General features: G+C 40.4%; 1 protein-coding gene across 3 annotated transcripts in view; it reads left to right on the top strand.

The window, feature by feature from the left end:
• Window positions 1–26,789, top strand: part of fnbp1l (formin binding protein 1-like) — a 60,228-nt gene that overhangs the window by 30,003 nt on the left and 3,436 nt on the right. For 2 of the 3 annotated variants that reach the window (XM_033620935.2, XM_033620933.2), the window contains exons 2-13: window positions 8,374–8,489; window positions 12,898–12,948; window positions 13,675–13,822; window positions 15,303–15,365; window positions 16,534–16,638; window positions 18,183–18,311; window positions 18,659–18,805; window positions 18,966–19,193; window positions 24,050–24,159; window positions 24,282–24,414; window positions 25,761–25,855; window positions 26,335–26,510. In XM_033620935.2, the coding sequence (XP_033476826.1) occupies window positions 8,374–8,489; window positions 12,898–12,948; window positions 13,675–13,822; window positions 15,303–15,365; window positions 16,534–16,638; window positions 18,183–18,311; window positions 18,659–18,805; window positions 18,966–19,193; window positions 24,050–24,159; window positions 24,282–24,414; window positions 25,761–25,855; window positions 26,335–26,510 (1,501 nt within the window). Of the gene's footprint in view, window positions 1–8,373; window positions 8,490–12,897; window positions 12,949–13,674; window positions 13,823–15,302; window positions 15,366–16,533; window positions 16,639–18,182; window positions 18,312–18,658; window positions 18,806–18,965; window positions 19,203–20,585; window positions 20,772–24,049; window positions 24,160–24,281; window positions 24,415–25,760; window positions 25,856–26,334; window positions 26,511–26,789 lie in introns of all 3 variants that reach the window. The other variant, XM_078169002.1, reaches the window with a different exon arrangement.

The raw sequence follows: 26,789 nt of genomic DNA, 5'->3' as shown, positions 1-26,789 counted from the left end.
TATGCTGTCTCTGTATTAAACCAGTAACAAAAACAAAAACATGGAGATGACCATAGTTGACTTTTTAAGCCAACATCTGTAACAACTTTCCAGTTGCCAATCAGCTTCAGTGTTTAAACATCTGTGTTGGAGGTATTTATTAGCAGTTGCAATGTTTTTGTCCTGCGCTCCTCTCCGGTTTTAGGAAAGAGGTTGTTTTTGATGTCCTCCTATGAGCTGTGTTTGCTGGCATACAGTGAACACAGGTTCCTGTTAGATCGCCTCCTGGGTGAAACTGAAAGCACACATTACAGTGGAGAGTCTGTTAAGAGAGATAACAATAATACAAGATTTCCAGTTCTGATACAGTTTCTTAGATTTGACTTTTTGCTGTTATAAAGTATTTACTGGATATCCTTTTTAACGTCTGCACAGCTGTGAGTAAGGTGTAAATCAGTGCACTCTTGGATAATCGTCCATCTCAGCAGTAATTGATACGCAGACTGGGAAACAGAAGTTTCAGCTATTACATAAGAGGAAGAAACACCCATTTATTTACCTCAACTGAACAGTTTGAACTGATGTAAACAAATGTATCGCTGCATTGGACAATAGGTGACACACCTTACAGGAAGCCTATGTGATTCCAGTGGTGTACTCCAGGATAACACACACACACACACCCACAACCATATGATGAGTTTTAATGCACCGATCAGTGATGTGAATGGAGCCAAGTGTGGAGTCACAGTGACTGTCTGCAGGAGGGAAGCAGCTCACTGACTTAAAGCTGACTGGGATCCATGAGACACACTCCCTGATTCATATAAAACTGCTAAAATTACCTATAATTTAAACAATTATAAATGACATATTTCCTTTATGGCTTGTGTGTATAGTCAGTTTGGTCTGTTTGTTCAGTACTACAGACATGCAGTAGTTTTTTCCGCACGGGAAGGAAAAAACATGAAATAGATCCTGCAAGTCCAACCAAATAGAGTGATAGAGGTGTGTGTGTGTGTGTGTGTGTGTGTGTGTGTGTGTGTGTGTGTGTGTTTGTTTACAGGGTGTAGATAAAACTGTGTAAACAGCTAATTGAACATTGAAGTAATTCAGTTACGAACACCGCTACAAAGGTAGGTCATGTTTGGTTGAGTGCCAGCAAACAACATGAAATATCTGTAGAATAGGCTATCAGCAGTTATAAGACTTCTAAAGGAGAATAAGATATTAAACAGTGCTATAAAGTATCAGTTTCTACATTGCAGGTGCAACAGCCTCCTCTATCTCATCTCATGTTCCACACATTGTTTTAGCAGCATTTTCGTTAAATCTAGAGATGATTAGAAGAAGGTCTGAAACTACATTTGTACATTTAATCTGATGTTTTGTTGTTTTAACAACAAAGGAAGATGAAGAGCTGCCAGTGTTCATACAGTTTAAGCATTTATCAAACTCCCAACACACAGAGGTAGGCTAATGGGATAGGAGGGCTCTCTATTAAGAGCTCTCTGGGGCGTCACTGATCAAAATACATCCATCTTTAAGCTAAAACCTTCAGCAAAGAGTTTGTAAAGCAGCAGTCCAACAAGCTGGCTGTCTCTCCTGCCTGCAGAGCAGCAAGGGAGGTGAGGTCAACAGTGTGCTAGTGATCCTGTCTGTTTTGCCCATAGATGGAAATTGGAGTCTTTTCAGCACAACAACCTTTATAGCAACAAATCCAAGTCTATTCAAGTCCAGATGCTCTCAGCAAGGAAAAAGCAAAGAATGTGTGTGTGTCTGTAATATACACAGGTATGAACTGTGTGTGCTTACCTCCTGGTGCTTTGGCCTCCACTCACAGTTCAAAGAGTTGCAGATCAGCTCTTGTTTTGTCCAACCATCAGTCCAAAACCTCAAAGTATTACCTTTGTGGAATTGTCCAAAAGTATAATCAATGTTTAATGATAATAAATGAGTGTGGAGTGTATATGATTTATACATTAAGAGGTTATATCAACATATAATCTATGCAGTAAGATTTTTTTTTTTTTACCCCTTACCATTTTATATAGTGGGCAGTGTTGCAAATCAACATGCTGTATTTTGATTTGTTCATATTGATATTATTATTTAAAATGATTTTACGTGACAGAGCATTTTATCTTGAACAGAGCTTGTTCTCCTGTCCAATTTTCTTCCCACCTTCCTCTTGTTTTTCTTGCCTCCCCTCTCCAAATGCCACTCTTCTCCTCCCTCTCACACACAAATAACTGCCCCCCCCCCCCCCCCCCCCCCCCATCTCATTCCTGGAAGAGAGCTTCTTTTTCTGGTTGTTTTCGAGGAAGATGAACACCGATAGACACAGTAAACACACACACAGAATCACGGTCACACAAACACACACGGTGCAGACAGAGCCCAGGGGTCTTCAGAGTGATGCCAGTGTTTCAGACAAGTTGACATTTCCCACCCAGTCTCTGCCTTGTGTGTGTGTGTGTGTGTGTGTGTGTGTGTGTGCGCGTGTGCGTGTGCATGTGTGCTCTGGAATGCCACAGTTTGTAATTAGTCTTTTGTCCTAGCAGCATTTTCTATGCTAATTAACCTGCCTACTCCCATGGAATGCGCACAGCTTGTTTGGCTCTCTGATTGGCTGGGGAGGGGCTGTCTCGCTGTCTGATTGGTTATCAGGGTGTACAGAAGACTGTGGGATCTTCACACAGGGTGTCTTGAGCTCTCGACGTCTGGGAGCTAAATGACTAATTTATTCTCCCACCCTGAGATCGAAGCTCATTAAATCAGAGTCGTGGCTTTGTCAGTGAGAACCGCTGCGGAAGTAGAACTGTGACCCATTTTTGGGTTTAAATCTGGAAAGGAAACAAACACTGTAGTCACAGCGGCATGTGTCCAATTAGGCATGTGCCCATGTAAAAATTGTAGTGTAAATATAATGACGATAATTGAAGCCCAGATACTCGGCTGCTGCTTTTAGCATTTTTTTTAATGACCCCTTAAATGTAGTTATTTATTCTGAGTCCCGGATATATACGTACTAAGTGGAACATTTTACAGTTGAAAAATAACTTTGCCAGTGCACTCTGGTGGACAGTAGGCCCTAAATGATAGTGTCACAAAATGACCCCCAGAATATCTATGGCATTTCTGTTCTTATGTTTCTTGTTTTCTTAATAGCCAAAACATGCACAGATACCAATATACCTGCAATATGTTAATGTTTTCACAAGGAAAACTTCTCAATTCATAAATCAATATATAAAATATAGGCTAAATGAATTGTGGCAGTTTAGTAAGTTATGTGGCAATGATTTATACTACAATACATTTACAAACCTGCCTTTTGTTTCTTTAGTTTTTACATTATTTCTGACTTAGAGTAAGGGATTTTCTGACAATGTAGTATAGGTTAAATCATTTATGCTTACAGTAAATACATTTTTGCTGTCATTGGAAGTTAATTAAAAACTTTCATAAAAAATATGTGTACGGAACACTTATGCCATTTCATTGCCTTTGAAATCTAGCAAGACAAATGTTGTATAACATTAACAATGACTCGTTTTGTTCCAGTGTGCCAGCATGCACAATACCAGGATCTTGAAACTAAAGCAGCTTCATTGAAATTCAACCATTATTGATTTTCTTATTGTGACATGTCAAAATATTTTCTGCAAAGAACACACATCAGCATTCACATGGAGTCTGAGTCTTTAGAGAAAAACTCAATGTGGATTATATACAGCTATTCAAAGCCCACATCTGTGGTTGGTCTTACATAAAATAAAATGTAGCATGACATGACATGCTAATGTACGAAATTTATTTTTAGCAGATTTGTGTTGCAGTTGTATCTTCAGTCATGATTTTCTCGTTGGAGAACTTGTTGTGCAGACTAAAAATATTTTGTTGTATGCTGTAATTATTGCTGCTTGTACTGTCAAGAAAACTGCTTGTACTGTCACAAGCAGTTTTCAATTCAGTACACACTGTACAAATGCGCTGCGAAGGAGGGTCTGTTGTTATTGTTTTGTTTGTGAAGGCATCCCTTCCTGCGATTATGTGATGATTGTGTGACAGGATGTTGCTGCTGATAACATGGCTGCTGGAGCACTTTTTTGTTGCTGTCAGAGACCAGCTGATATGAGGCTTGTTATTTTTGCATCAGTATTTGTTAATATCGTACTATTTCTGTCTAATATTTTTCAGCATATTTGTGAAGCTCATATTTGTCTCCCTGCTCTGATTAATGAACAGCAAGTGAACCAAGGAATTAACTAAGTAGGTTTTTTGAATTGCTCACCTTTTTGGATGCTGCAATGGACAATGGTAGATTTTATCCTCTAAGAATTACACTGACATGAGGTGTAATCTAGATTATATAATACAGAATATTTGGTCAATGGCAGTGTTTTTTTTTGAATTATTTATTAATTGCAAAAACTAGAACCACAAAAATATTGGTGCCAGCCTTATATTTTTATGCTGAAAGGTACAACTGGGACCGAAACTAGATGATTTGTTGAAGAGGAAACCAAATTTCACTAAAATAGTAATGAGATAGGAATATATTGGAGAGCTTTCGTACCCTTAGCAAGTCAGCAATTGCTGGCCTCATGATGTTATACAAAAGTGGGAAGCTGAGTGCTAGAATAAGTGAGATACTGGACTCTGAATAGACAGGATCCATTACAGTGCAGGTGCTGCAGCAGCGCACAGTGCTGGCCAGATTGTAGCCCCCAGATTCAGTCAGCTATGCTTAAAACCATCCTCATCATTTTCATCCTCCTACTGCTTTTCCTGCGAGCAGAGAAACCTGGAGCACAAAGATGTTGTCATTTCCCCAGTGAGCCAGTCTGTGCTCAGCTTGCCACAAACTACAGGATGAGCTCATACTCTATTACTTATTCATAGACAGCGTCACACAGGCTGACGCAACCAGACAGACACACTGGCTGAAAGGAGGTGGACAGGCGTGCTTGCGGGCCAGGCTTGTAACAGACGGGCTGGTGGGCTTTAGAAGAGGCAGCCAGACCAGCAGGATGCAGATGATAATGAAAAAACAGGCATCCTGATGTGTTTCTGTGCAACATCCTGCAGAGCAGCTGCTCATCTTTATCACTGTTTCACATCTTGGCTGCATCTTTTTGGGCTAAATCTGTGTATTTGAACTGCAAACTGTGATCAAAATTGGCAGCTTAGATGCTTGGCACTGACTTATTTGTGCCACTGAGATCTTTTTCAGCTTCTTTCTCGCTGATGAAAACTTGTGTTGCGAAAACCAGCGGGTGCTGTTTACTCTGCCAGTCCATGTTTCACCCCGCCACTGGTTTCTTTTAACATGCTGGGCTCCTTTTGTTTGTGTCAGTGGTTTCAGTTTGTCCGCCTGTTCTTCGACTGATGGCTGCTTTTTAACTGCAGTCGTTCTCTTGCTTTCTGTTTTTGAATCTCAAATGTTCTTTTCCAGATCACAGTGGAAATATGACCCCAAATTACAGGCCTCAGTGAGTCACTTATGGTAGACCTCAATGTGCAGTGATTCCACAAACACAGGCGATATTACACAGATAATCAAACTGAATTGAAAATTAGTTTCATTTCATTCATTCAGCCTGACATTGCGCCAACATTAGCCTCTTGTTTGAAGGGGTTAGTGTGTTTTGTTCTGCTTTCGCCAAACAGACCAGAGTGATGTGTCTCTCCTGCCAATTGTCTTTTTTTAAGTTGACAGCTTGTCCATGGTGACTTCACATTGATCAAAGGAATATGTTGATTAAAGAGTTGCCATTTATGTGTGGACTTTCGACATGTACAGCTGCACTGATCTCATCCACCATTGTTGCCAATTTTTGTAATCGTTTTTTTTCATGATCGATAGTAAGGAAGATTAAACCTACCTGAACCTACTGAATTGTGTCTCCACGGAAAATATGACAAACAGTGCAAACAGTGCCATTCTTAATTTAACAGGGGGATTTTTTAAACCTGAGCTGAGGGCAGTTTTGCACCAAAGCTAGACTAATGCATGATCAGGCTGACCTAGGCATCAATCAATAAATTTTATGTTATGTGTTAATGTCAAAAAAAAAATACTATTGGCCAATATACCCCCCCCCCCCCCCTCCCCCCAATTTCCAAATATTGATACCAATATCACCTTTAAATAGCCATATGTTCTGTAAAATTTTGACCCTGGAGTATGATTAGATATTCTATAATCTGGATATCACAGAACAATACCAACTAGTCAAAAGACACAAAGGCCATAGCAACTGGATCAAAATGCCATTAAGACTTCAACTGTATTGTCAGTAGGGATTAGTAGTGTCTTGCTCGAGAACACTTAAGGAGGGCAAATGCTACATATGGGATCGAGCCTGCTAAAATTACCTGTTTTAGGTTTTTGGGGTATTTATGCTTTATTTGATTGTGAGTGAGAGAGGCAGGAAAGGCAGGGGAGAGAGGGGGATGACATTAACCCAGACCACTGTGGTAAGGGTCTCAGCCTTAATGGTGTATGCTCTACCCAATGAGCTTCTACTCACCCCTACAAACGCTACACAGTAGAGTCATAAAGGCAAAAAATCCAGTGCCATTCAGCATGGCTGTTTGAAAGCCTCTCTGCTGTCTTTTGTATTTGAAGAAAATGATAACAGAACAAACAAGGAGGTCAGCTGTCTCGTATTTCCCTTTGTGACCCTTATTTTCTCCAGTCCAGGCCTTGGTTTGTGTTGACACACAAACAGAAAGGCACAGTGGAGCATAAAGAGTGGTAGCCAGGGCAGCACAGTTGATAGCTATCATGATTTCAGCGTCCGCAGTTTAAAATACCAGGGGAATGGCTTATCTCCACCTTTAACTTGTCCTGTGTTAACTGAGAAGTTTCTGTACTTCAGAACAGTCAAGGTGTTGACTTAAGCTACCATATAGTAATTTGTGTAGTTTGTTTGTATTACAATGCTGACTTAGATTAAGAGGAATTTTTTGATTGATGTAAAGGCTGTAAATGTTCACTGTCTTTCCGCAACTTTGTATCAAATCCTGAGTATTTCTGAGAGTTTTGTAGTCTCTTGGTTGGCAGCAAAGATCAATATGTGGACTTATAACTGGAAAGATGCAGATTTGATCTCTGGTCTGGCAGGTTAAGAATGGTTAAGAGGCAAATGAGCAGCACTTGTCCCTCCCTTAAAACCACTATTGTGGTGCCCTTAAATGACCAGCATCCACCACAGTGGGAAGCAGATAAGACGGTGTTTGTGCAGGGCAGGTTCCAGGTGTGAATGAATGTGGAGCAGACAGAGAGCTGCTGAGAACGAGCATTTGTGTGAGGTGACCGTACTGAATTAAGGGCTTTAAAAAATCTTGATATCAGGACACTGTGAATATCATCCGGAAATTTGAAACTTTAAGTTATCTCCTGTGATTAAAAACGCTGTTTCGATCAAGTATCACTTTGATAATCTCACTCACTGGTTGTGTCCAAATATGCTCGGACGTGTAACCACTGATAACTGGCTGCCAGAGAGCAGTGCATTGATGTGCTTTGTTGTTGGAAAATCAATCGTCTAGAAGACTTACACAAAAGCTCATAAATATTGTAAAGTGATGAATTTCAAATTGGTAATTTCTTACATTAAAATGTGCCTTCATGGTGGGAAAAGGGTGGAAGTTGTTTATTGTCTGTACAAATACATATCTGACAACAAACCAGCTGTATAATCCCTCTGTGTGTGTGTGTGTGTGTGTGTGTGTGTGTGTGTGTGTGTGTGTTCAGGGACTATAAATGATTGTGTTTTTCCAGTTGAGCAGAGCCATTCTTGCCAGTCTACCTATCCTGAAGACACACACACACACACACAACCTCACAAACAGGGTAGAGATGTCTTGTCCACACCATGTAAAAATATGGTGGCTCATGGAAGCTAATTTTCCATCATGGCAATACTCTATCCTCATATTATTCATAATTTTGGCTCCTTGTATTGTAAGTTAGGCTTTTGAATCTGCAGACAGATTTCCCTTTCAGATGGTGTATGAAAAGTGTGTGTACTATGTATACACAGCAGAAATGAAACACTCTTACCGCTGAGTCACTGAAGGACATGTGTATTTTATTTGTGTGAATAAGAGCAGGCTTATATTCAGGCAGACAGACTGCTGAGTCATGTAATCCTTAACTTTAACCCTACATGTCGGAAAGACAAAAGAGTTTTCCATCCTGCTGTCAGGGCACCTCCATTTTACTTTCTCATTCATTAATTTTCAGTGTGTGCTGGATGCTTTCATTTGTGTTTTTTCTGTGTTATTGTTTTTTCCAATGCAGAGGCATCAATCAGAATTAAAAGTACTTTTCTCTTTCTCTCTCTCGTCTTCCCTTCCCTCTTCCTCTTTTGTCTTCAGGACCAGTTTGATAATCTGGACAAACACACTCAGTGGGGGATCGACTTTCTTGAGCGCTACGCAAAGTTTGTCAAGGAGAGGCTGGACATAGAGCAAAACTACGCCAAGCAGCTAAGGTACACACACACATGCACACTGTCCACATACAGTACAGGCCAAAAGTTTGGACACACCTTCTCATTCAATGCGTTTTCTTTATTTTCATGACTATTTACATTGTAGATTCTCACTGAAGGCATCAAAACTATGAATGAACACATGTGGAGTTATGTACTTAACAAAAAAAGGTGAAATAACTGAAAACATGTTTTATATTCTAGTTTCTTCAAAATAGCCACCCTTTGCTCTGATTACTGCTTTGCACACTCTTGGCATTCTCTCCATGAGCTTCAAGAGGTAGTCACCTGAAATGGTTTCCACTTCACAGGTGTGCCTTATCAGGGTTAATTAGTGGAATTTCTTGCTTTATCAATGGGGTTGGGACCATCAGTTGTGTTGTGCAGAAGTCAGGTTAATACACAGCCGACAGCCCTATTGGACAACTGTTAAAATTCATATTATGGCAAGAACCAATCAGCTAACTAAAGAAAAACGAGGGGCCATCATTACTTTAAGAAATGAAGGTCAGTCAGTCCGGAAAATTGCAAAAACTTTAAATGTGTCCCCAAGTGGAGTCGCAAAAACCATCAAGCGCTACAACGAAACTGGCACACATGAGGACCGACCCAGGAAAGGAAGACCAAGAGTCACCTCTGCTTCTGAGGATAAGTTCATCCGAGTCACCAGCCTCAGAAATGGCAAGTTAACAGCAGCTCAGATCAGAGACCAGATGAATGCCACACAGAGTTCTAGCAGCAGACCCATCTCTAGAACAACTGTTAAGAGGAGACTGCGCGAATCAGGCCTTCATGGTCAAATAGCTGCTAGGAAACCACTGCTAAGGAGAGGCAACAAGCAGAAGAGATTTGTTTGGGCCAAGAAACACAAGGAATGGACATTAGACCAGTGGAAATCTGTGCTTTGGTCTGATGAGTCCAAATTTGAGATCTTTGGTTCCAACCGCCGTGTCTTTGTGAGACGCAGAAAAGGTGAACGGATGGATTCCACATGCCTGGTTCCCACTGTGAAGCATGGAGGAGGAGGTGTGATGGTGTGGGGGTGTTTTGCTGGTGACACTGTTGGGGATTTATTCAAAATTGAAGGCACACTGAACCAGCATGGCTACCACAGCATCCTGCAGCGACATGCCATCCCATCCGGTTTGCGTTTAGTTGGACGATCATTTATTTTTCAACAGGACAATGACCCCAAACACACCTCCAGGCTGTGTAAGGGCTATTTGACCAAGAAGGAGAGTGATGGAGTGCTGCGGCAGATGACCTGGCCTCCACAGTCACCGGACCTGAACCCAATCCAGATGGTTTAGGGTGAGCTGGACCGCAGAGTGAAGGCAAAGGGGCCAACAAGTGCTAAACACCTCTGGGAACTCCTTCAAGACTGTTGGAAAACCATTTCAGGTGACTACCTCTTGAAGCTCATGGAGAGAATGCCAAGAGTGTGCAAAGCAGTAATCAGAGCAAAGGGTGGCTATTTTGAAGAAACTAGAATATAAAACATGTTTTCAGTTATTTCACCTTTTTTTGTTAAGTACATAACTCCACATGTGTTCATTCATAGTTTTGATGCCTTCAGTGAGAATTTACAATGTAAATAGTCATGAAAATAAAGAAAACGCATTGAATGAGAAGGTGTGTCCAAACTTTTGGCCTGTACTGTACATATATATATACCACAACAACAAATAAACGTAAGCAGATAAACTAACATACAAAAAGGCTTTAGACATAGAAATAGAATGAGACTAGAACAGACATTGAACTGTTTGCCATGGTCACTTGGCTAGTACAAAAGAAAATGCTGGTTGTTTTTGTAGGGACAACACACATCAGTAGGGCAATAAAGTATGTCACACGGACTAGTTTGACAACTTTATTTTTGGCCTATTGATACACCTGTTTTCCTTATTAAATAGACTCATACTTAAAACATACACAAATCCAAGTTTCCAAGTAATGTTATTTTAATTGCCTTGCACTTTATTCAAATTCAAAATAAAACTCACCAAAACTGTCTTGGTTAGTCTTGTTATACATCTAGTTAGTGCACTATTTAAACAATCACCAACTCTGGATATGCTGATCTGAATGCAGTTTATCACAGCAGTCTCTTCCTCTCAACAGTTCACTGAGCAGCGGCTCTCACTCGATCATCAGATACACCTTAAGTTTCAGTTTACATGGTTCAACAAACATGCAATTAATGGCAACAAAAAAGGACGGACTGCGTGTTTGAGAATGTACTACCCTGCTCATTTGGTTTTTTATTGCAAAACCTCACCTCAGTGTGTTTGTGACTTGCCACAAGTCAATTTTTTTTACGAAAGTTTATACGGAAGGTAACCGGCTACAACGGTTGCAATGGCAACAGTACACATAAAAATGGCTGCCACTGACCATACTGGCAATATGATTTTAATGGGAATGTCATTTCTACCCTCATTCTATTTCTATGGTGTTATAGCTATGGGAGACACACATGCACTTTATTTTTTTCTCATTGTCCCCTATAGAGACAGGAAGAGTTTTTGATTTAAGGATGTCAAGATCAAGCTTTTTTGCCCAAAATCATTTTATAATGACTATCTCCCAATACTATGTCCTGATCTGATATTCATATTTTCATGTATAACACATCTGCGCAATAGACATTTACATTTTAGTTTGTAAAACAAATCCCATCACAGAATAGCTCTGCCTTAAAACAAGCTTCCCTACTCACACTTTCTTTAATTGAATCTCGATTTTTTAATATAGAGACTTAGAAAGACTTGTGCTGGGATCATGCCTCCCAGTATTTTTGCCTCTTGGTCACTGTGTCAGATTTGGCGATAATACAGTCAGGAAGTCTTGGTATGGCAGACTACATGTTGGACCCTGACAAGCTTGTCTTTCTGTTGGGACATTGTGAAGCATCGCAAATACAGCCTTGGTTGCCTTCCATGACACAATGAGGCACTCATTTTGAGTTCATTGTGTTAGTCTGACTAAAACTGGACTTTAAAAATACATGTTAACATGTTAGTCTGACAGAAATTCCAATATTTTTTTTTAATTTCTCAAAGTCGGACACGAAGATAATGCGACTGGGAGTCAAATTACTTCTGCGTTTATACAGTCAGTCGGACCCAAACTGGCCTAAGCGCTTCACACATGCTCCACAGTTTCCACCTCTGGCTTTGCCCCGTAAATCAAACAGCATTAAATGCATAACAGAAGAAGAAGCCAGTGACAACATGGCAAAATCTACATCCAGAGCCACGTATTTTTGTACAGATGTGGAGACACGGTTCATGCTGATACCAGTTTGCCGCTAGCTTACCGTAGCTAACTTGTTGGCTGATTGTTTGGTCTGTGATGTAATAGGTCAACTGGAATAAGGTCCAATACTAACTAAGCTAAGAGGGGTGCATATTGCCACCTATCATAGGCCACTTTTTGTAGCAGAGTTGGACATATTTCAGTTAATAAATTCCCCTGCTGTGCTTGTATACTGGGACAAGGACAGTGGTCCAATTAAATGGCCAAGTGGAGCTATAATTGTAGCTTGACTTAAATGTGCATGTAAACGTAATGTTGGGGAAGTTCGGACTTGATTCAGGAAGCCTTTTTCATCTCCAGCGTGCACTTAATACTCACGTTCAAATGCTCATTTAACAGTATCAGCACTTAGTAATGCAAAGCTTTGAGAATGTTGAAGTAAAGGAAACGTGGTGAATCACCAGTGGTGATATATTTTATTCATTTGTTTTTAATCCATTGTTGTAATGTTAGCTGGGTGAACTCAACAAGCCCAAGCACAATAATCCTCATTAAAAACCAGCAGAGTCCCAGTGGTTGATTTCAAAGAAGGGAAATCCCTTCAGAATACATAACACACACACACACACACACACACACAGTGCGCTGCTGCAGCTCTGAAAAATGATCAAAGATGGAGCTCTGTGTACGTGTGTGTTTACGTCTGCACGTTTTTATAATACATGTAGTTCAGACAATACATCACAAGAAAGACTCCTTTTCTGTCGTTAAAAACACTGTCTCTTTTTCTCTCTCATTCACACACACACTCACTCACTCACTCACTCATTCACTCACACACACACACACACACACACACACACACACACACACACACACACACATTCCTCCGCTCTCCAGTTAAATCATTAACCCGCTGCTGTACTGTATGGGAGTGTGTGTTGTCAGAGCCTGAGGGAACGGGCAGGCAGAGGCTTTGATGTTTAAATCTTTGATTCGTCTTTAATAAAATACTGAGATCCTGAATGTGTATGTGTGTGTGTGCCTGTCTGACTGCATGCATCTTGTTAGTATACCTGCCTCTCTACCAGGCTTAAAATATCAGACCATATTTTTAACCTCTGTGTCTGCCTCTCTCTCCTATCAGGAACTTGGTAAAGAAATACTGTCCAAAACGATCCAAAGACGAGGAGCCGAGGTGAGTAAACTTAGAAATTTGTTCTATTTTGCCTCAGTCTTTTTGGATGTGTGCACACTGCTAGAGTGAAAAAGGCCTACTAGATGGTTTATTTTATCACCCGGTGCTGGTCCTGCTGTTTGACTGGTTATTTGCAGGATGCAGACTGATACTGAGTTTGATGTGGCTTCATTTATTTTGTCTGTCTACAACCCTTTTTGTTTTACATAGTTGTGCATGTAGGCAAATGTATAAAATTTGGAAGTAAAATATTTCTCACCCTCAAATGACTACCATGGAAGCAGAGAAGTATACGTCCTATTTAAAGTTAACTGCAAAAAACTTCAGTCATGAACAATATACAAAAATCAATTCTTGGAATTTGAGAATTGTTTCAGAATGATAGAAGATAAGAGCTGTAAATACAGAAAGGGAAACATTTTGTTGCAGGTTTAAAGTTTAGTGCAAAATAGTACAAAGAAGTACAAAAAAAGTGGTTTTAGTAAAGGAACATGTTGAATTGAAGATTTGCATGAAATGCAGTCAGTGCAAAAGCTAAAATGATGCAGGAGATCCATCAGTAAAGTAAACTATGACATCATACACTACACATGATATCAGTGTATCATTTAGACTCCTGCTTGTCTACAACTCTGAACTAACGCTGCACCTATGTAGGAACAGAGCAGAAAGGAAGCATATTGTTTACCCTGTTGATCACATGCATAATGTGTGTCTCTTGTGCAGGTTCACATCATGTCTGTCCTTCTACTCTGTACTCAACGAACTCAACGACTATGCTGGTCAGAGGGAGGTGGTGGCGGAGGAGATGGCTCACAAGGTGTACGGAGAGCTGATGAGGTACAGCCAAGACCTCAAAGCTGAAAGGAAACACGTGAGTACACTCACAAGTTTGTATTTTACTCTTCTCTGCTTATCTTTGAATAGAAGTGACACATGAGGCTTATTTCCAGTGGTGTTCAGTGCAGCTATTGATAATTAAGACCAGGTTTCTCCGAAAACTTGTTGCTTCCTGTCATGAAACGGATGTTGCTGTTTGCCCTTTGTATCCTGTGTGTCGCCTCAAATGCATTTATTTTCTGTTTGGCTTCACTCAAGAGGATAAATATGTTGGATGTGATGTTAACCATCTGTCTTTTAGTTCTTCCACCATCTGCTGATGCCATAAGGTCTGAGAATTTGAGATCAATGTGCTTTGGAAGAACAGCGCCCTCTTCTTGTTTTGTGCTGTAAAGCATCAAATATTCCAGTTCATTTTACTCAGTGACATATTGTGAGACACAAGGTATATGCTGTGGCTGTTACATGACATATTGCTTTTTCACTCGCTTGGTAATCAGTTTCCAGTTTTTGTTAACTATCTCTGCTCTCAGGTTCAGGCTTTGAGTTTCATTTTAAAGTAGGTAAAAGGTCTTATGTAGTTATGTGAATATATCCATGTTTCATGTCAGCTGGACATCAAACTACGAAAATATATAAGTTAAGAGATTTTAGGTAAAACCTGTGATGGAAAACTTTATATGTATAAATAAAATAAAATTTATGTAATTTTTTAAAGCATAAAATTTAATTCTTGACTTTGGAAACAGGTCTACTCACCAGCTCTTCCTGGAGCTTTTAATCATATCACATTGTCTTTGTGAGCACATGGGGGTACATCTGTTGACATGCCTGCACAATCGCTGTTGTGATTTCACCCACAGCACTTGTAAGACGTCTCCTCAGTGTTGGCTCACAAGTTAAGCATCAGAATTCATTTTTGACTTTAGTGAATTGTTGGTTCTATAAAATGGTCCCCATTCAAGGTCCACTTCGAGCCTTTCCGAGAATTTGACCACATCATGTGGTCGTCGTCAGTGCATATCAACAGTTCCATCTCCATGGCAACTCGGCAAAATCTGCTGCATGCAGGGCAAAGCTTTGGGAAAAGGTAGTAAGTAGGCAGTGAGCTGGGATTTTTTTTATCAAATATTTTTTTAAATCAAACAGATTTTATTAACGTGTTGTCTCCTAACAATATGCTTTTCTAACCACAGATGCAGAACTTTCATAATGATGTAATGGGTAACTAGTTTTCAGTGCAGTTAAGTCTGAATTTGTTATTTTACTGCCTCAGTCACTTGACTCTTATAAATCTGTGTCTGTGATCTCAGCACTTTTCCTTCCAGTGGATTGTTAGTGTGTCTGTAACTGTGACACAATTGTTCCAGTCATTTTGTGTATGTGCATATGAATGTGTTTTTTATGCACTATTTATGTGTATTTTCCTGTGTCTCTGTGTGAATGTCTGTTGTTTGTGTGTCTGTGTATGTTTCTGTGTGTGTGTGTGTGTGTGTGTGTGTGTACATGAGCAGCACCTACAGGAGGGCAGGAAGGCCCAGCAGTATTTGGATCATTGCTGGAAACAGATGGACAACGTAAGTGAGGAGGGAGGGAGAAGGAGGAGGGGTGGAGAGAAAAAAATTAAGTGTTTAGTGTAAATATTCTCTGTTAGGGACGGCCAGCTGTACTCGTCTCATACTTGTTTGCATGAGGAATGCAAGAAATGCAAACAGAGGTTACTGTCGGACAAATGGGTATCCACTCTCCTCGCCTAATTTCACACATGCCATTATTTAGTGAAGAGACAAACATGGCATTTGCAGTACTTGTGTGTTTTCATATCAACATTAGTGTTCAATGCTCCTCTGTGCTGTTCTGTCCAAATTAACAGAAAGTATAATATGAGAGTGTTTGTTACAGACTATGAAAAGACAGCAGTGTCCTTTTCTTCATCCTGGCAAAGTTCCCAGTCCTTGGGGACTAAGGACAGGGGCCAGGACCAGGAAACACACACACACACACACACACACACACACACACACACACACACACACACACACACACACACACACACACACACACACACACACAGGCCTCAGTGTAGACCAGCCCCTCCCATATCAATACAAAGCAAAGGCCCATGCACCACATTTGGCCCCCGACAACCTTCTTGTTGGCTCCCAAAAGGCTCCAGAGAGAGAGAGAGAGATTCCATTTGTTCACTTCTGAGGTCATTTAATTGCATTTGCTGGAGTTATTTTATAACAATCCGCTCATTACAAGACTTATAATTAACCACCACAATTCCATAAGGGCAAAAATGCTAATTGCCGCTTGTTAAATTTATAAATAATGCATGCCCAGTCACAAATTTTTGGCCCACAGCCCATTAGTAGAGTTGCTTTATTCTGGCACATGTGATGGAGAGTGTTTCAGTGTGTGGTCTGCATGACTTTAATAGTGACTACTTGGTGACTGGACTGTAATGTCTCAGCTATTCACTGTGTTTCCTTCACTACTAATGTGACCCAGATGGGCTGGCAGGAAGTAAACTATCTCCCTCTGCCTGATTCATCTCCCTCTCTCCCTCTTTGCCTTTTTTTAAACTCCCATTCACATTTTTTTTAGGTTTATTCACTGAGTACTTTTTGAAAATGACAGGAAATAGAGATGGTGCATTATAATTAAGAGGATGTACAGTGTGTTCTTTATGTTTCTTGATATATTTAACATTGTTCCTTCCTTGTGTTTTTTTCTCCTTAGAGTAAAAAGAAGTTTGAGAGAGAGTGTAGAGAAGCAGAGAAATCCCAGATTACCTATGATCGGTTAGATAATGACATCAACGCCACCAAATCAGAGGTGGAGAAGGTAGGAAGCACGCACCTGCAACACAACTACAGTAAAAAATTTGTTCCCCTTTGAGCCAACTTCTCCTTTCTTTTATTATCATTGAAAATACCAGCATGTTTACCTTCAGTCTTTAGTGGGCACCTAACCAAAGACAGTGAATTACTGGATGAGCCATAGCAAAATGTTTACCATGGTAGGGCATGAACATACAGTTTTTTTTTTTCATCTTTTGGCATAATATCCACATTTCAAGTCCAACAATTCAATAATAGAATAAGTTGTGTTTTTCTTAAAGTTAGTAGTGTATAATTGATGCCTATGAAATTATACTGTAGCTCCCTTTTTCCCTCCACCCTTACTGTATAATTAGACTAGGTGGATTAAGTTAAAGCTTGAAGTAAAATAAACCTTTCCAAACAGAGGTTAAAGCACAGCCCACTAAGCCTTGTTTTTAGACGAGGTACTGTCTAAAAACAGCCTGAATGGAATAAGTATAGAAATAAGATGAGATGTGTTAGAAATGCTCATATTAAAGTAGTTTTAAGTTTATAAATATATTACTTTGTTAGTAGTGATCAAGGCAGTAGAAATGTTTATGCTTAGTTTCTGCTGTTGGACCATCTATTAAAACACAACTTTCCTTCCTTAAAAGGGACAGTTCACCCCAAAATAAGAAATACATATTTTTCCTCTTACCTGTAGTGCTATTCATCAGTCAGATTGTTTTGGTGTGAGTTTCCGAGTGTTGGGAAATATTGGCCGTAGAGATGTGTGCCGTCTCTCCAATATAATGGAACTAGATGACACTCAGCTTGAGGTGCTCAAAGTGCCAAAAAATAATAATAATTTGATAAATTCAACATCAGTGTCTTTCCAGAAATGATGACCCAGTTACACAAAATAATCCATAGACCTTGTTGCAATCAGTTTCATTCTACCAAACTGCAAATTCCTACTGTAATACAACACAGAAGGAAGAGTGCATCTACTCACGGATGAAAGGTTCGTGCTCACGACAGCATTAGGTGTAAGCATTAATGGCGTCCTCCTTGGCAGAGCTGTAATATTATCTAGCTCAGTGGTGCCAGGTGAGCTAGCAGTAGATGCACGCTTCCTTCTGCATGTTGACGCAGTTGGCAGGGGAAGGTCACTAAAAAGAAGATGGTTCCTACACGAAACTGCTTACAACGAAGTCTGTGGATCATCTTGAGTAACCAGGTCATGATTTCTGGAACGAGACATTGCTGTTGAGTTTTCCAAATGTAATTTCTGTTGGCACTTTGAGCACCACAAGTCGAGTACAATCTAGCTCCTAGACTGATAAATAGCACTAGAGGTAAGAGGGAAAAATGCATGTTGGATTTAGGTGACCTGTCCCTTTAAGGAGAGAAATGCAAAATAATATAATATACACTGGGTTTCAGCAGCGGTTCCATTTGTTAGGGTTCAGAATGGGTGCTATTATGTGTGCAGTTTCCTCGTGTGGTCGTGTTGGACAGAGAAGAGGTTGTTGAGGCTTTACCTAATTTGGTTTTAATGTTAGTGTTTCTGTAATTGCTCAGGCCAAAGCCCAGTTCTACCTGCGCACTCACATGGCTGATGAGAGTAAGAACGAGTACGCTGCTCAGCTGCAGAACTTCAACGCCGAACAGTGGAAACATTTCAACAACGCCATACCACACATCTTCAAGGTAAAGCAAACATCTGCTGTCGCTTCGCATCCGTGTTTGACTTGGCTTGAATCAGTCCTAACCAAAATTTCATCTTTTTGCCTGACTACAAATTGAATTACAATATCATTCAGTGAAAATTTACTCACCTTTCACCTTCTGTTTCACCTATTTCTAATGTTTGGTTTCAGCATGTCACTATCTCCCCTGCATGAGTGCCCCATTAAATGTTTACCTCAGCAGCTTGTCTCATGTAAACTTATACACTGACTGGCTATCAGTGCAGGATCTGGTGTCTCTGACAGGTTGTTTACTGCTAACAGTCTTGTTGAAGTGTCAGTGTCAGTACTTTGTTATTGGCGTTACAGAATCTGCAGGACATGGACGAACGCCGGACGGTGAAGCTCGGAGAGACGTACCGGAGCTTTGCCGAGGCCGAGCGGAGAGTCATTCCCATCATCACGAAATGTCTAGACGGAATGGTTTCTGCTGCTAAAGCTGTTGATAATAAAAGGGTATGTAGCTGAGTGGAGTATAGGTGTAGGAAAGGAGAGAGAAAACAGAAAGAGAACTGAAATGGAAGAAATAAGATGTTTCTGTAGGGGAGCGATGGAGAGAGCATACAGAAGAACTTTTTGCCACAACTCATCTGTTTCTATCCTCCCATCTTCCCAGGATTCATCCATTGTCATCGAGTCGTTTAAATCGGGCTTCGAGCCTCCGGGCGACTTCCCCTTTGAGGACTTCAGTCAGAATCTCAGCAGAACAGGTTCAGATGGCACCATTAGCAACACACCCAAAGGAGACAGAGACAGAGACGGGGCCCCGGGGCCACGACAAGACCCAAAACACCCTATGAGTAGAACCAAGAACAAGCTGTGGCTGTTTGGGAAGAAACCAAAGGTACGAAGAGTGAAGGGTGGTGTCATGTCTTTGTTGTTGCTGCGTTCTTATCTAATGAAGCAGAAGTATTGACTACACATAACAAGATATAAGAAGAAGGTAGCCTCTGCTGAAAAGCTATTATTAAACATTCATAGGATGCCTGTAGCTAATCTTTGATATCTGTGTGTCAGTATACATCATGTGTTCCTTTAAGTATAGACAGTAATGCATTATGACTGGAAGGAAATGCTTTTGAGGGCTCTTCATAATACACTCCATTGTAGTCATCGACAGCGCCTTCACAATTTGATTATTTGTTTAGTTTTTATAAACAACAAAGACTTTTCTTTAATGTTGCTTGTTGTCAAGTCACTCTTCAGTAATGTAATTTGGGAAAGTACCCGAGTTGTCCTCCTCGCAGACTCATTATGGTTAATGGTACAGTTATGATCCCCCACCCTGCAGCTGAACATCAGCTTTATTAGTCACATCCTGAACACTCATGTTTTATTACTTTCTCTGCTCCTCAGTTGCTCTCTCAGCTAGTCTGGGGTTGTAGGTTTTTTGTCACCTTTCCAGCATTTGTAACAACACTCTTCAACCTTTTCTCTGATACACTCCTTGGACCTTGCCCCTCTCCATAAAGACTGTGTTGGTGAATCAGTAACTGCCTGTTGTTGGTTTATGTTAGCGTCATCAGCTGTTTCACAGTATCAGGAACCTGTGTGATGGATAGGGTGTGTGTTTGTGTACATGGGTCAGTTTAATTGTTTAACACATGGTGCACTAAATTTTCATAGGTGTGTCTAATACAAGTCAGAATTTTAAAGACCCTGAAAACTTGAAATAAGTAAACCTGTTGTAACTTTGGCTCATTCTTCGCTCACACTAAGACGATGGTTAAGACAATAAGTTTTCAGGGCCTCTAATAAAATCTCTGTGGCTGACTTCCTTTGTTCATAAACTTGAATGAGTCAGTTTGAAGTCATCAAAGCAAAAGTCATACACGAGTCATGTTTATAACTCTTTCATGATTTGGTGGGATTCCTGTGAATAATATCCATGTAAACTTGAATCACCCCAAAATCAAATATCCATACTTTTCCTCTTACCTGTGGTGCTATTTATCTTTCTAGATTGTTTCTGTGTGGGTTGCTGTGTGGTGGTGATATATATCAGCAGTATATCAGCAATAGAAGTAGATGGCACTGGACTTGGCGTGTGCTTAAAATGCACCACACCTAAAATCTCTATCACTCAGCAACTCACACCAAAACAATCCAGACTGATAAACAGCACTATAGGCAAGAGGAAAAATAGGAGTTTATTTAGGGGTGAACTGTCCCTTTACGAATAAATAATATGTCTCCCTGACCTCTGGCTTTGTCCTGTCCTCCTGCTCCCCTCCAGTCCCCTTCCTCCTCTCCTCCTCCACCACCCTCCTTCTCCTCCTCCTCCTCCTCCTCCCGTCCCCATTCCACCTCCAACATTTTTCCTCAAACCCGCTTCAACACTGACTTAGTGAGCCACTATCTGTCCGAGATAAAGACTACAGTACCCAGAATCCCCCAGAATTTGAGGGGCCTGAGGAGAGGGGTGAGACAGGAAGTTGCGTTGTAGTGTTTGATTGACCGGTTGACTTGATTTTGGTTTTTAAATTTCTTCCACAGGGTGTCTGCAGTTTCTAATTTTAACGAGGCCCTCAATTACTTTAAATTTAGTCATTGAAATCTTAACAGACATTTTAGATGTCATAAAGGTGTTGTGTTTTTTTTTATAGAGAGGTTTTTTTGCTCTCATGGGTCTGATTTGATTAGATGTTATTTTATTTTATAAACTTTTAACATGACTCTTGCAGACACCCTGTTGTGTTGTTTCTGTCACTCATTTATCTTTCTTCTTTCTCTTTCTTCCCTTCCTTATTCCCTCTTTGTCTTTTGTTTTTGTGTGATCCTTTCTCTCCTTTTTTTATGAGACAGATTTTTGCTCCAATCACAAGATGGAGGATCCTTGGTGATAGATGGTGTGTGTGTGTGTGTCTGAGAGGGATTTGAGGGTTTTTGGTGTTCTGGTTGCAGTGTTGCGTGGGGGAAAACTAGTTTCCAACATCAAGTATGTTGCTCTGATGTTGGCCTGAGTTTGCAGTGGTGTGTGTGTGTGTGTGTGTCTGTTGAAGTACTAACAATGTCAGTATGCTCTGAAACAGAACTTTCTGCTTTCAGACAGTTTAAGTTTAAATAACACCCAGCCTCGGACGAAGCCAGCACTTTGATTGGCGTCTTCTCCTGTCAGCTCGGTCAGGACCGTCTATGATTGGCTGATCCGACCGTTGGCTTGACTACTGACATGATATCCACTGCTTGTGGGAAATTATCTAATTTAGAGAGATGTATACCAGACAGGGAAAGCTGGGATTTTATCATGTTTTTAGAAAGTCAGTTTAAAATGTTATGTTTACATTCAGTGATTCTCACCAAAGCACATCACGTGTATCCCTAAGGCCAAATAACACGCTGAAATATTGAATTCATTAAACATTTACAAAGCAGATTGTTTTTGCATAATTTGAAACTATTTTGAATAATTTTACTAAATTTTCAAGCAAAAAAAAGGTCACAGATGCTCTGGTTCCAGCTTCTCAAATGTCAAGATCTGCTGCTTTTCTTTGTCATATATGAGCGTGTTTATATGGACATGAATAACCTGTTTATTAGCCTTATACTGGTGATGATTATTATGATGATATGGTGTTTAGATATGCACAGAGAAATACAGTCACTCATATTCCCGTATACATGGAAAATACTAGTAACCTGGTCACTGATTGAGAATGAGAGCAACAGGAAATATTAAACATTACACAGTAAATTTAGTTTTACTACCACTTGGCAGCTTAACTGCTGATTTCTTCTCTGCTGCGATCGCCAACAGCTGTCGGCTCTGAGCACATTCACTGACTCTCTCTGTCTCTCTCTCAACCACACACACAAACACAGTCACACACACACAAACACACATTACGTAGTTATAGCAGTTACTCGCCTAACGCTGTTCCTTAAAGCAGTTATGCTGCCTGTCCTCACTTTGACCGACACCAGCCGTCAGTGTCCCTACTACCGCATAGGACAGGGGAGCAGTGGAGAAAAAAAACGCAGCCTCTTTCATTAGCGAAAGACAAAACTCTGTTTCTTCACCGCTTCCGAAAGTGAAGCTGTGGCTGCTGCCATATTTTATTTTACGGTTAAATCACTTGGCTGAAGCTGTGGCTGTGCAGTTAGTGAGCGACACTCGATAACCAGGATAAGGTGTAAACATGCAACAATATCCAGATTGCTTTTGGTTTACTCCAGGTAGCATATTTAGTTTTCTCATAAACAGTCCCGGTTTCTGAAAACAGGATCTGGTGTATACATGCTCAAATACATAATAGGTTATTCATGTCCCTGTAAACATACTCTGTGATGGTAAACTGTGTATCATTGGGTTTGTGCGAACATAATAAGTAATTTCAAGTACATTTCAATGGGCTGTGGAAAATTATGACAGTAATTTGAGTAATGTGGCTCAGGTAGCACTGGCACATTCATAATACAAACAAAAACAGGACCCAGTCATTTAAACATGGCTCTAGGGATGTTTTTTCTCATTATTTAACCACTAAAAGCCACTTAGTTATTGAAAGGTTAGTGGTTTTATGCCAAAGAGATCTTAGTAATTAAATGAATGCTTCCTCTCCTCACAAGAAAACATCCTCAGTCGCTGATGAAAGCAGGAGATAAAATCAGAAGTGAATCACTGCAAACAGCAGGCTAGAATAACTATCAAATAATTACTGTGATTTAATCTGTTAATTAATAAACATGAACTATGTTAGAATATTCACCCTAGCCTCCTGGTGTGCAGTGATTCACTTCTGATTGTGTCTCTGAGTTTTACCCTCTGGGAACACATATTGATCTGACTGGTTTTCATGCTCACCAGCTGACATGTTCGTGGCTATATTGACATACTGACAACTAACCAGCATCCCATGTTGTTTGTCTCTTTTTACTGTAACGGTTAATGCGTCAGTGGTCAGTCAAGATGGTAAGTGTGTGCGAGAGTGTGATTATAGAGTAGTCACAAGAAGACTCAGCAGTGTAGGTGCTCCTGCATGTATCCTCACCATGTAGGACTTCCCATAGTGTCCAATATATAAACCCAGTAGTGATAGCAAAGTCTCCTCTCCTAGTTAAAATAGATTTCTTGCCTTATATCCACATAAATATTAAAAGAGTTCCCCAGTTTTAGCCTTTTTTTAACACAGCTGCTGCACAGTGAAGCTGGTCAGTATGGACACACTCCCAGAAGGGAGCTTAGGTTACATCATAAGCAAAATTATGTCATTAGGAAAGCATCAAGGAGGTAAAACTCAAAGCTTTTTAATACTTAGAATTAGGTTTGAATACCAACCTAGCAAACAAGTATCTGAACATCCAAGCATTTATTAGTATTTAGCACCAGGTATTGATTTTAAATTGGATTTTTCGTACATGCCTGTCTGTTTTATGAGGTCACAGATTCAGCCTCAACATGTCTTGGGATGTTTGGTGCATCAGTCAGTTTTAATGCCTGACACCTTGAGAATTGAATATTTTCAAGTCTTGTTCTGTGGAAAAAGTTTAGTGGAGGCAGCTGGGCTCAGCAGAAGTGCTGGAAATAAGTCAGTGGTATAATTACTATTTCAACAGATCTCTCTACACCTCAGAGAACCCTATAGATTAGTCTTTATTCCATCTGTTGTATTTTCCCAAGATCATTCCTCCACATGACTGACTTCACTCTAGAGTTGGCTTGTAGTTTGAGATATGTGTTTGTTTGTTTTTTACCACCAGGCCCCCTCTCTGGAGGATTTCAGCCACTTACCCCCTGAACAGAGGAGGAAGAGGCTGCAGCAGAGGATCGACGAACTCAGCAAAGAGCTGCAGAAAGAGATGGATCAGAGGTATAAATCAAGAAATAATTGTTGTGGATATGCTCATGTTTTGCCTTCCTTTCATGACCTTTTAACTGCTTATTGCCATTAGTCCATCCCATCAACTCCTGTGAATGTTTTGTGTCTTGCAGAGATGCCCTGAACAAGATGAAGGATGTGTATGAGAAGAATCCACAGATGGGAGACCCCAGCAGCCTGCAGCCTAAAATATCAGAGACCATATGTAACATGGAGAAACTGCGCTCAGAAATCCACAAAAACGAGGTATGAAAGGGAGATTTGGATTTAAAGAAAACTGTTAACCCCAAGAGAAGAGAAGATGGATAATAGGTTAAAAAAAGTTTCATTTAAAGAGGCAACAGATAGCATTTTTTCCTAAATATATCATCATGAAAATAATGTAGGTTGCACAGGGTAGTGGCCACAGTAAAATCAGACTATCAGCATTTACATAGGTTACTTTGTGGCTTTGCAATCTTTGCAATAAGCTTCTGCCACTGGGGGCGAAATTTCGTGGAAAACAATCTGCTTTACGGCAGGAAACGCGTCATGTATTGCGAAACTGGTCGGTCAACCAATCGGACTGGAGCTGGTCCTTATGAGGAGTTGGGCATGAGATAGTTGAGTCACGAGCACAATGGCAGACGGACAAAGTTTGGAAACAAGTCAAAAATGGCCTAGCAAAAGAAAAGGAGCTCCTCTGTCTGAGGAGGCAAAGAAGAGCAAAAAGGAGTGTGATAAAAGAAGAGGACAAACAAGCGTAAACCTCAGTCGGGCGTTCAAGAGATGGAGGAGCTCCATGACCAAAGAGGCTTCAAAACCGATGTCCAGCTGGCTTTCTTTCTAATGGATCAGTAAGTAACACGGCTAAACGTTAGCTAGACGAGAGAGGACTGTACTGTACTGTAGTGGCTGCTAGTTAATTCCTAGCTGGCCAGCATTGCAAATCGCCGCAACCAGGGACCGGGTAGCGAGTGTTGGTCGGCTGACATCCTCGTTGCCATTCTACAGCAGCCCTCGGACAGTGATATTTTTCAACAGTCACCGGCTCACTATATATAATCCCTTACGTGTCTACTGTTGTTTGTACTGATACTGTACATATTGGTATGATTTACTGTGAGTTGTTTGTATTGATACTGTACATATTGGTATAACTTACTGTGAGTTGTTTGTACTGATACTGTGCATTCTGGTATAATTATTTGCATTACAATTTGTTTTTTCTTCGGATAAATCTGATAATTGTTGCTCGGTCTCTTTACTCATTTATTTATTATAGTGTCCACACACCTTCTCATTCTACATATACATAGAGGTATACTGGCTTTACAGCCTACATTTTATTGATTATCTCTGATCCCCACGATCAATTTGGTCTTTGCGACAGTGCGAGCAACACCGCTGACGCTAGGTGGCGCCAAACTAAAAAAAAAACCAAATCCTATCTGTTGCCTCTTTAAGCATTTTCATTAGTCTTAGATAGTGGGTGATAGTGCCATCTCCTGGTCAAGTACATAAAGAGATACACTGTGTGGATGATGGTGGTGTCAGCCAGACTATACTCCCTGTGATATTAACAGAAATGTTCTCTTTCTCTCTGTTGACAGACTTGGTTAGCTGAGGTGGAGGGAAAGCAGAGCTCCAGAGGAGACAGAAGACACAGCGCTGATAACCACCATCACACTCCTCAAGGCAGAGAAAGGTAAAGTCCTACACAAAAACACAAACATATAAATACATATGGACAGAGAGAGAGAAAGATGGTCAGGCCAAATATTTAAACATTAGGTATTTATGACTGACATGTAAAGAATCAATGTACTGTTTCTCTTTTTCACATTATAAGTGAATCAATGTAGTAAGGAGTCTTTACTGTGAATCACTCGTATGCTTTACTTTTGGACTCCTTTTGGAACAGTTTCTTTGGAAAATAAAGCATTATCAAAAATTCCACCTTTTTAAAACTTGGAATTTTCCTGTTTTGTATGTGATTTAAGAAATTGATTTAGACATCAGGCCTCCTAACACTGGTTCAGCCTATAATATTCCTGCTAACATTCATTTTTCTTCATGGTAATAAACACTTCATTTCTGGTCTCTGCTATCGTGTATAAGCAAGGAGCAGTGATATATTTTAATCATGCAAACACAAGCTCAGTCCCACTGTTTGTTTCCCATCAGTCCTGAGGGCAGTTACACAGATGACACCAGTCAGGAGCATCACACGCCTCACAAGCACTCCAGTCCTCCACAGCCCGGACAACCCAACCCTGACCCGCACGAGTTTGATGATGAATTTGATGATGACGACCCGCTGCCTGTCATCGGACACTGCAAAGCGCTCTACTCCTTCGATGGTACGTACAAACAGCATTAAGTGTTTGAAATATCTTCAGTTAACCATTAACAGGAGGCTAACATGGCAGTAAAATCAATGTTATTGTTAGCATGTTGCTACTTACTGTGGCTATTATCCTCCAAATGTTGGCAGCTGTGAAACTGAAGATGTGTCTGACATTAAGGCAGTGATGGTTACCTGTACAGACACTGCAGGTTAGTTATCTAACAAGTTAACATGATAGAAACACAGTTGATTATCTTAGCCGCTTCCAGAGTCTGTTCCCTTAATGCCATAG

Source organism: Epinephelus lanceolatus, chromosome 6 (assembly GCF_041903045.1).
Source record: "Epinephelus lanceolatus isolate andai-2023 chromosome 6, ASM4190304v1, whole genome shotgun sequence".
NCBI classification, from domain to species: Eukaryota; Metazoa; Chordata; class Actinopteri; order Perciformes; family Serranidae; genus Epinephelus; species Epinephelus lanceolatus.
The sequence above is the reverse complement of the archived record's forward strand: the minus strand, read 5'-3'. Positions and strand labels throughout refer to the sequence as shown.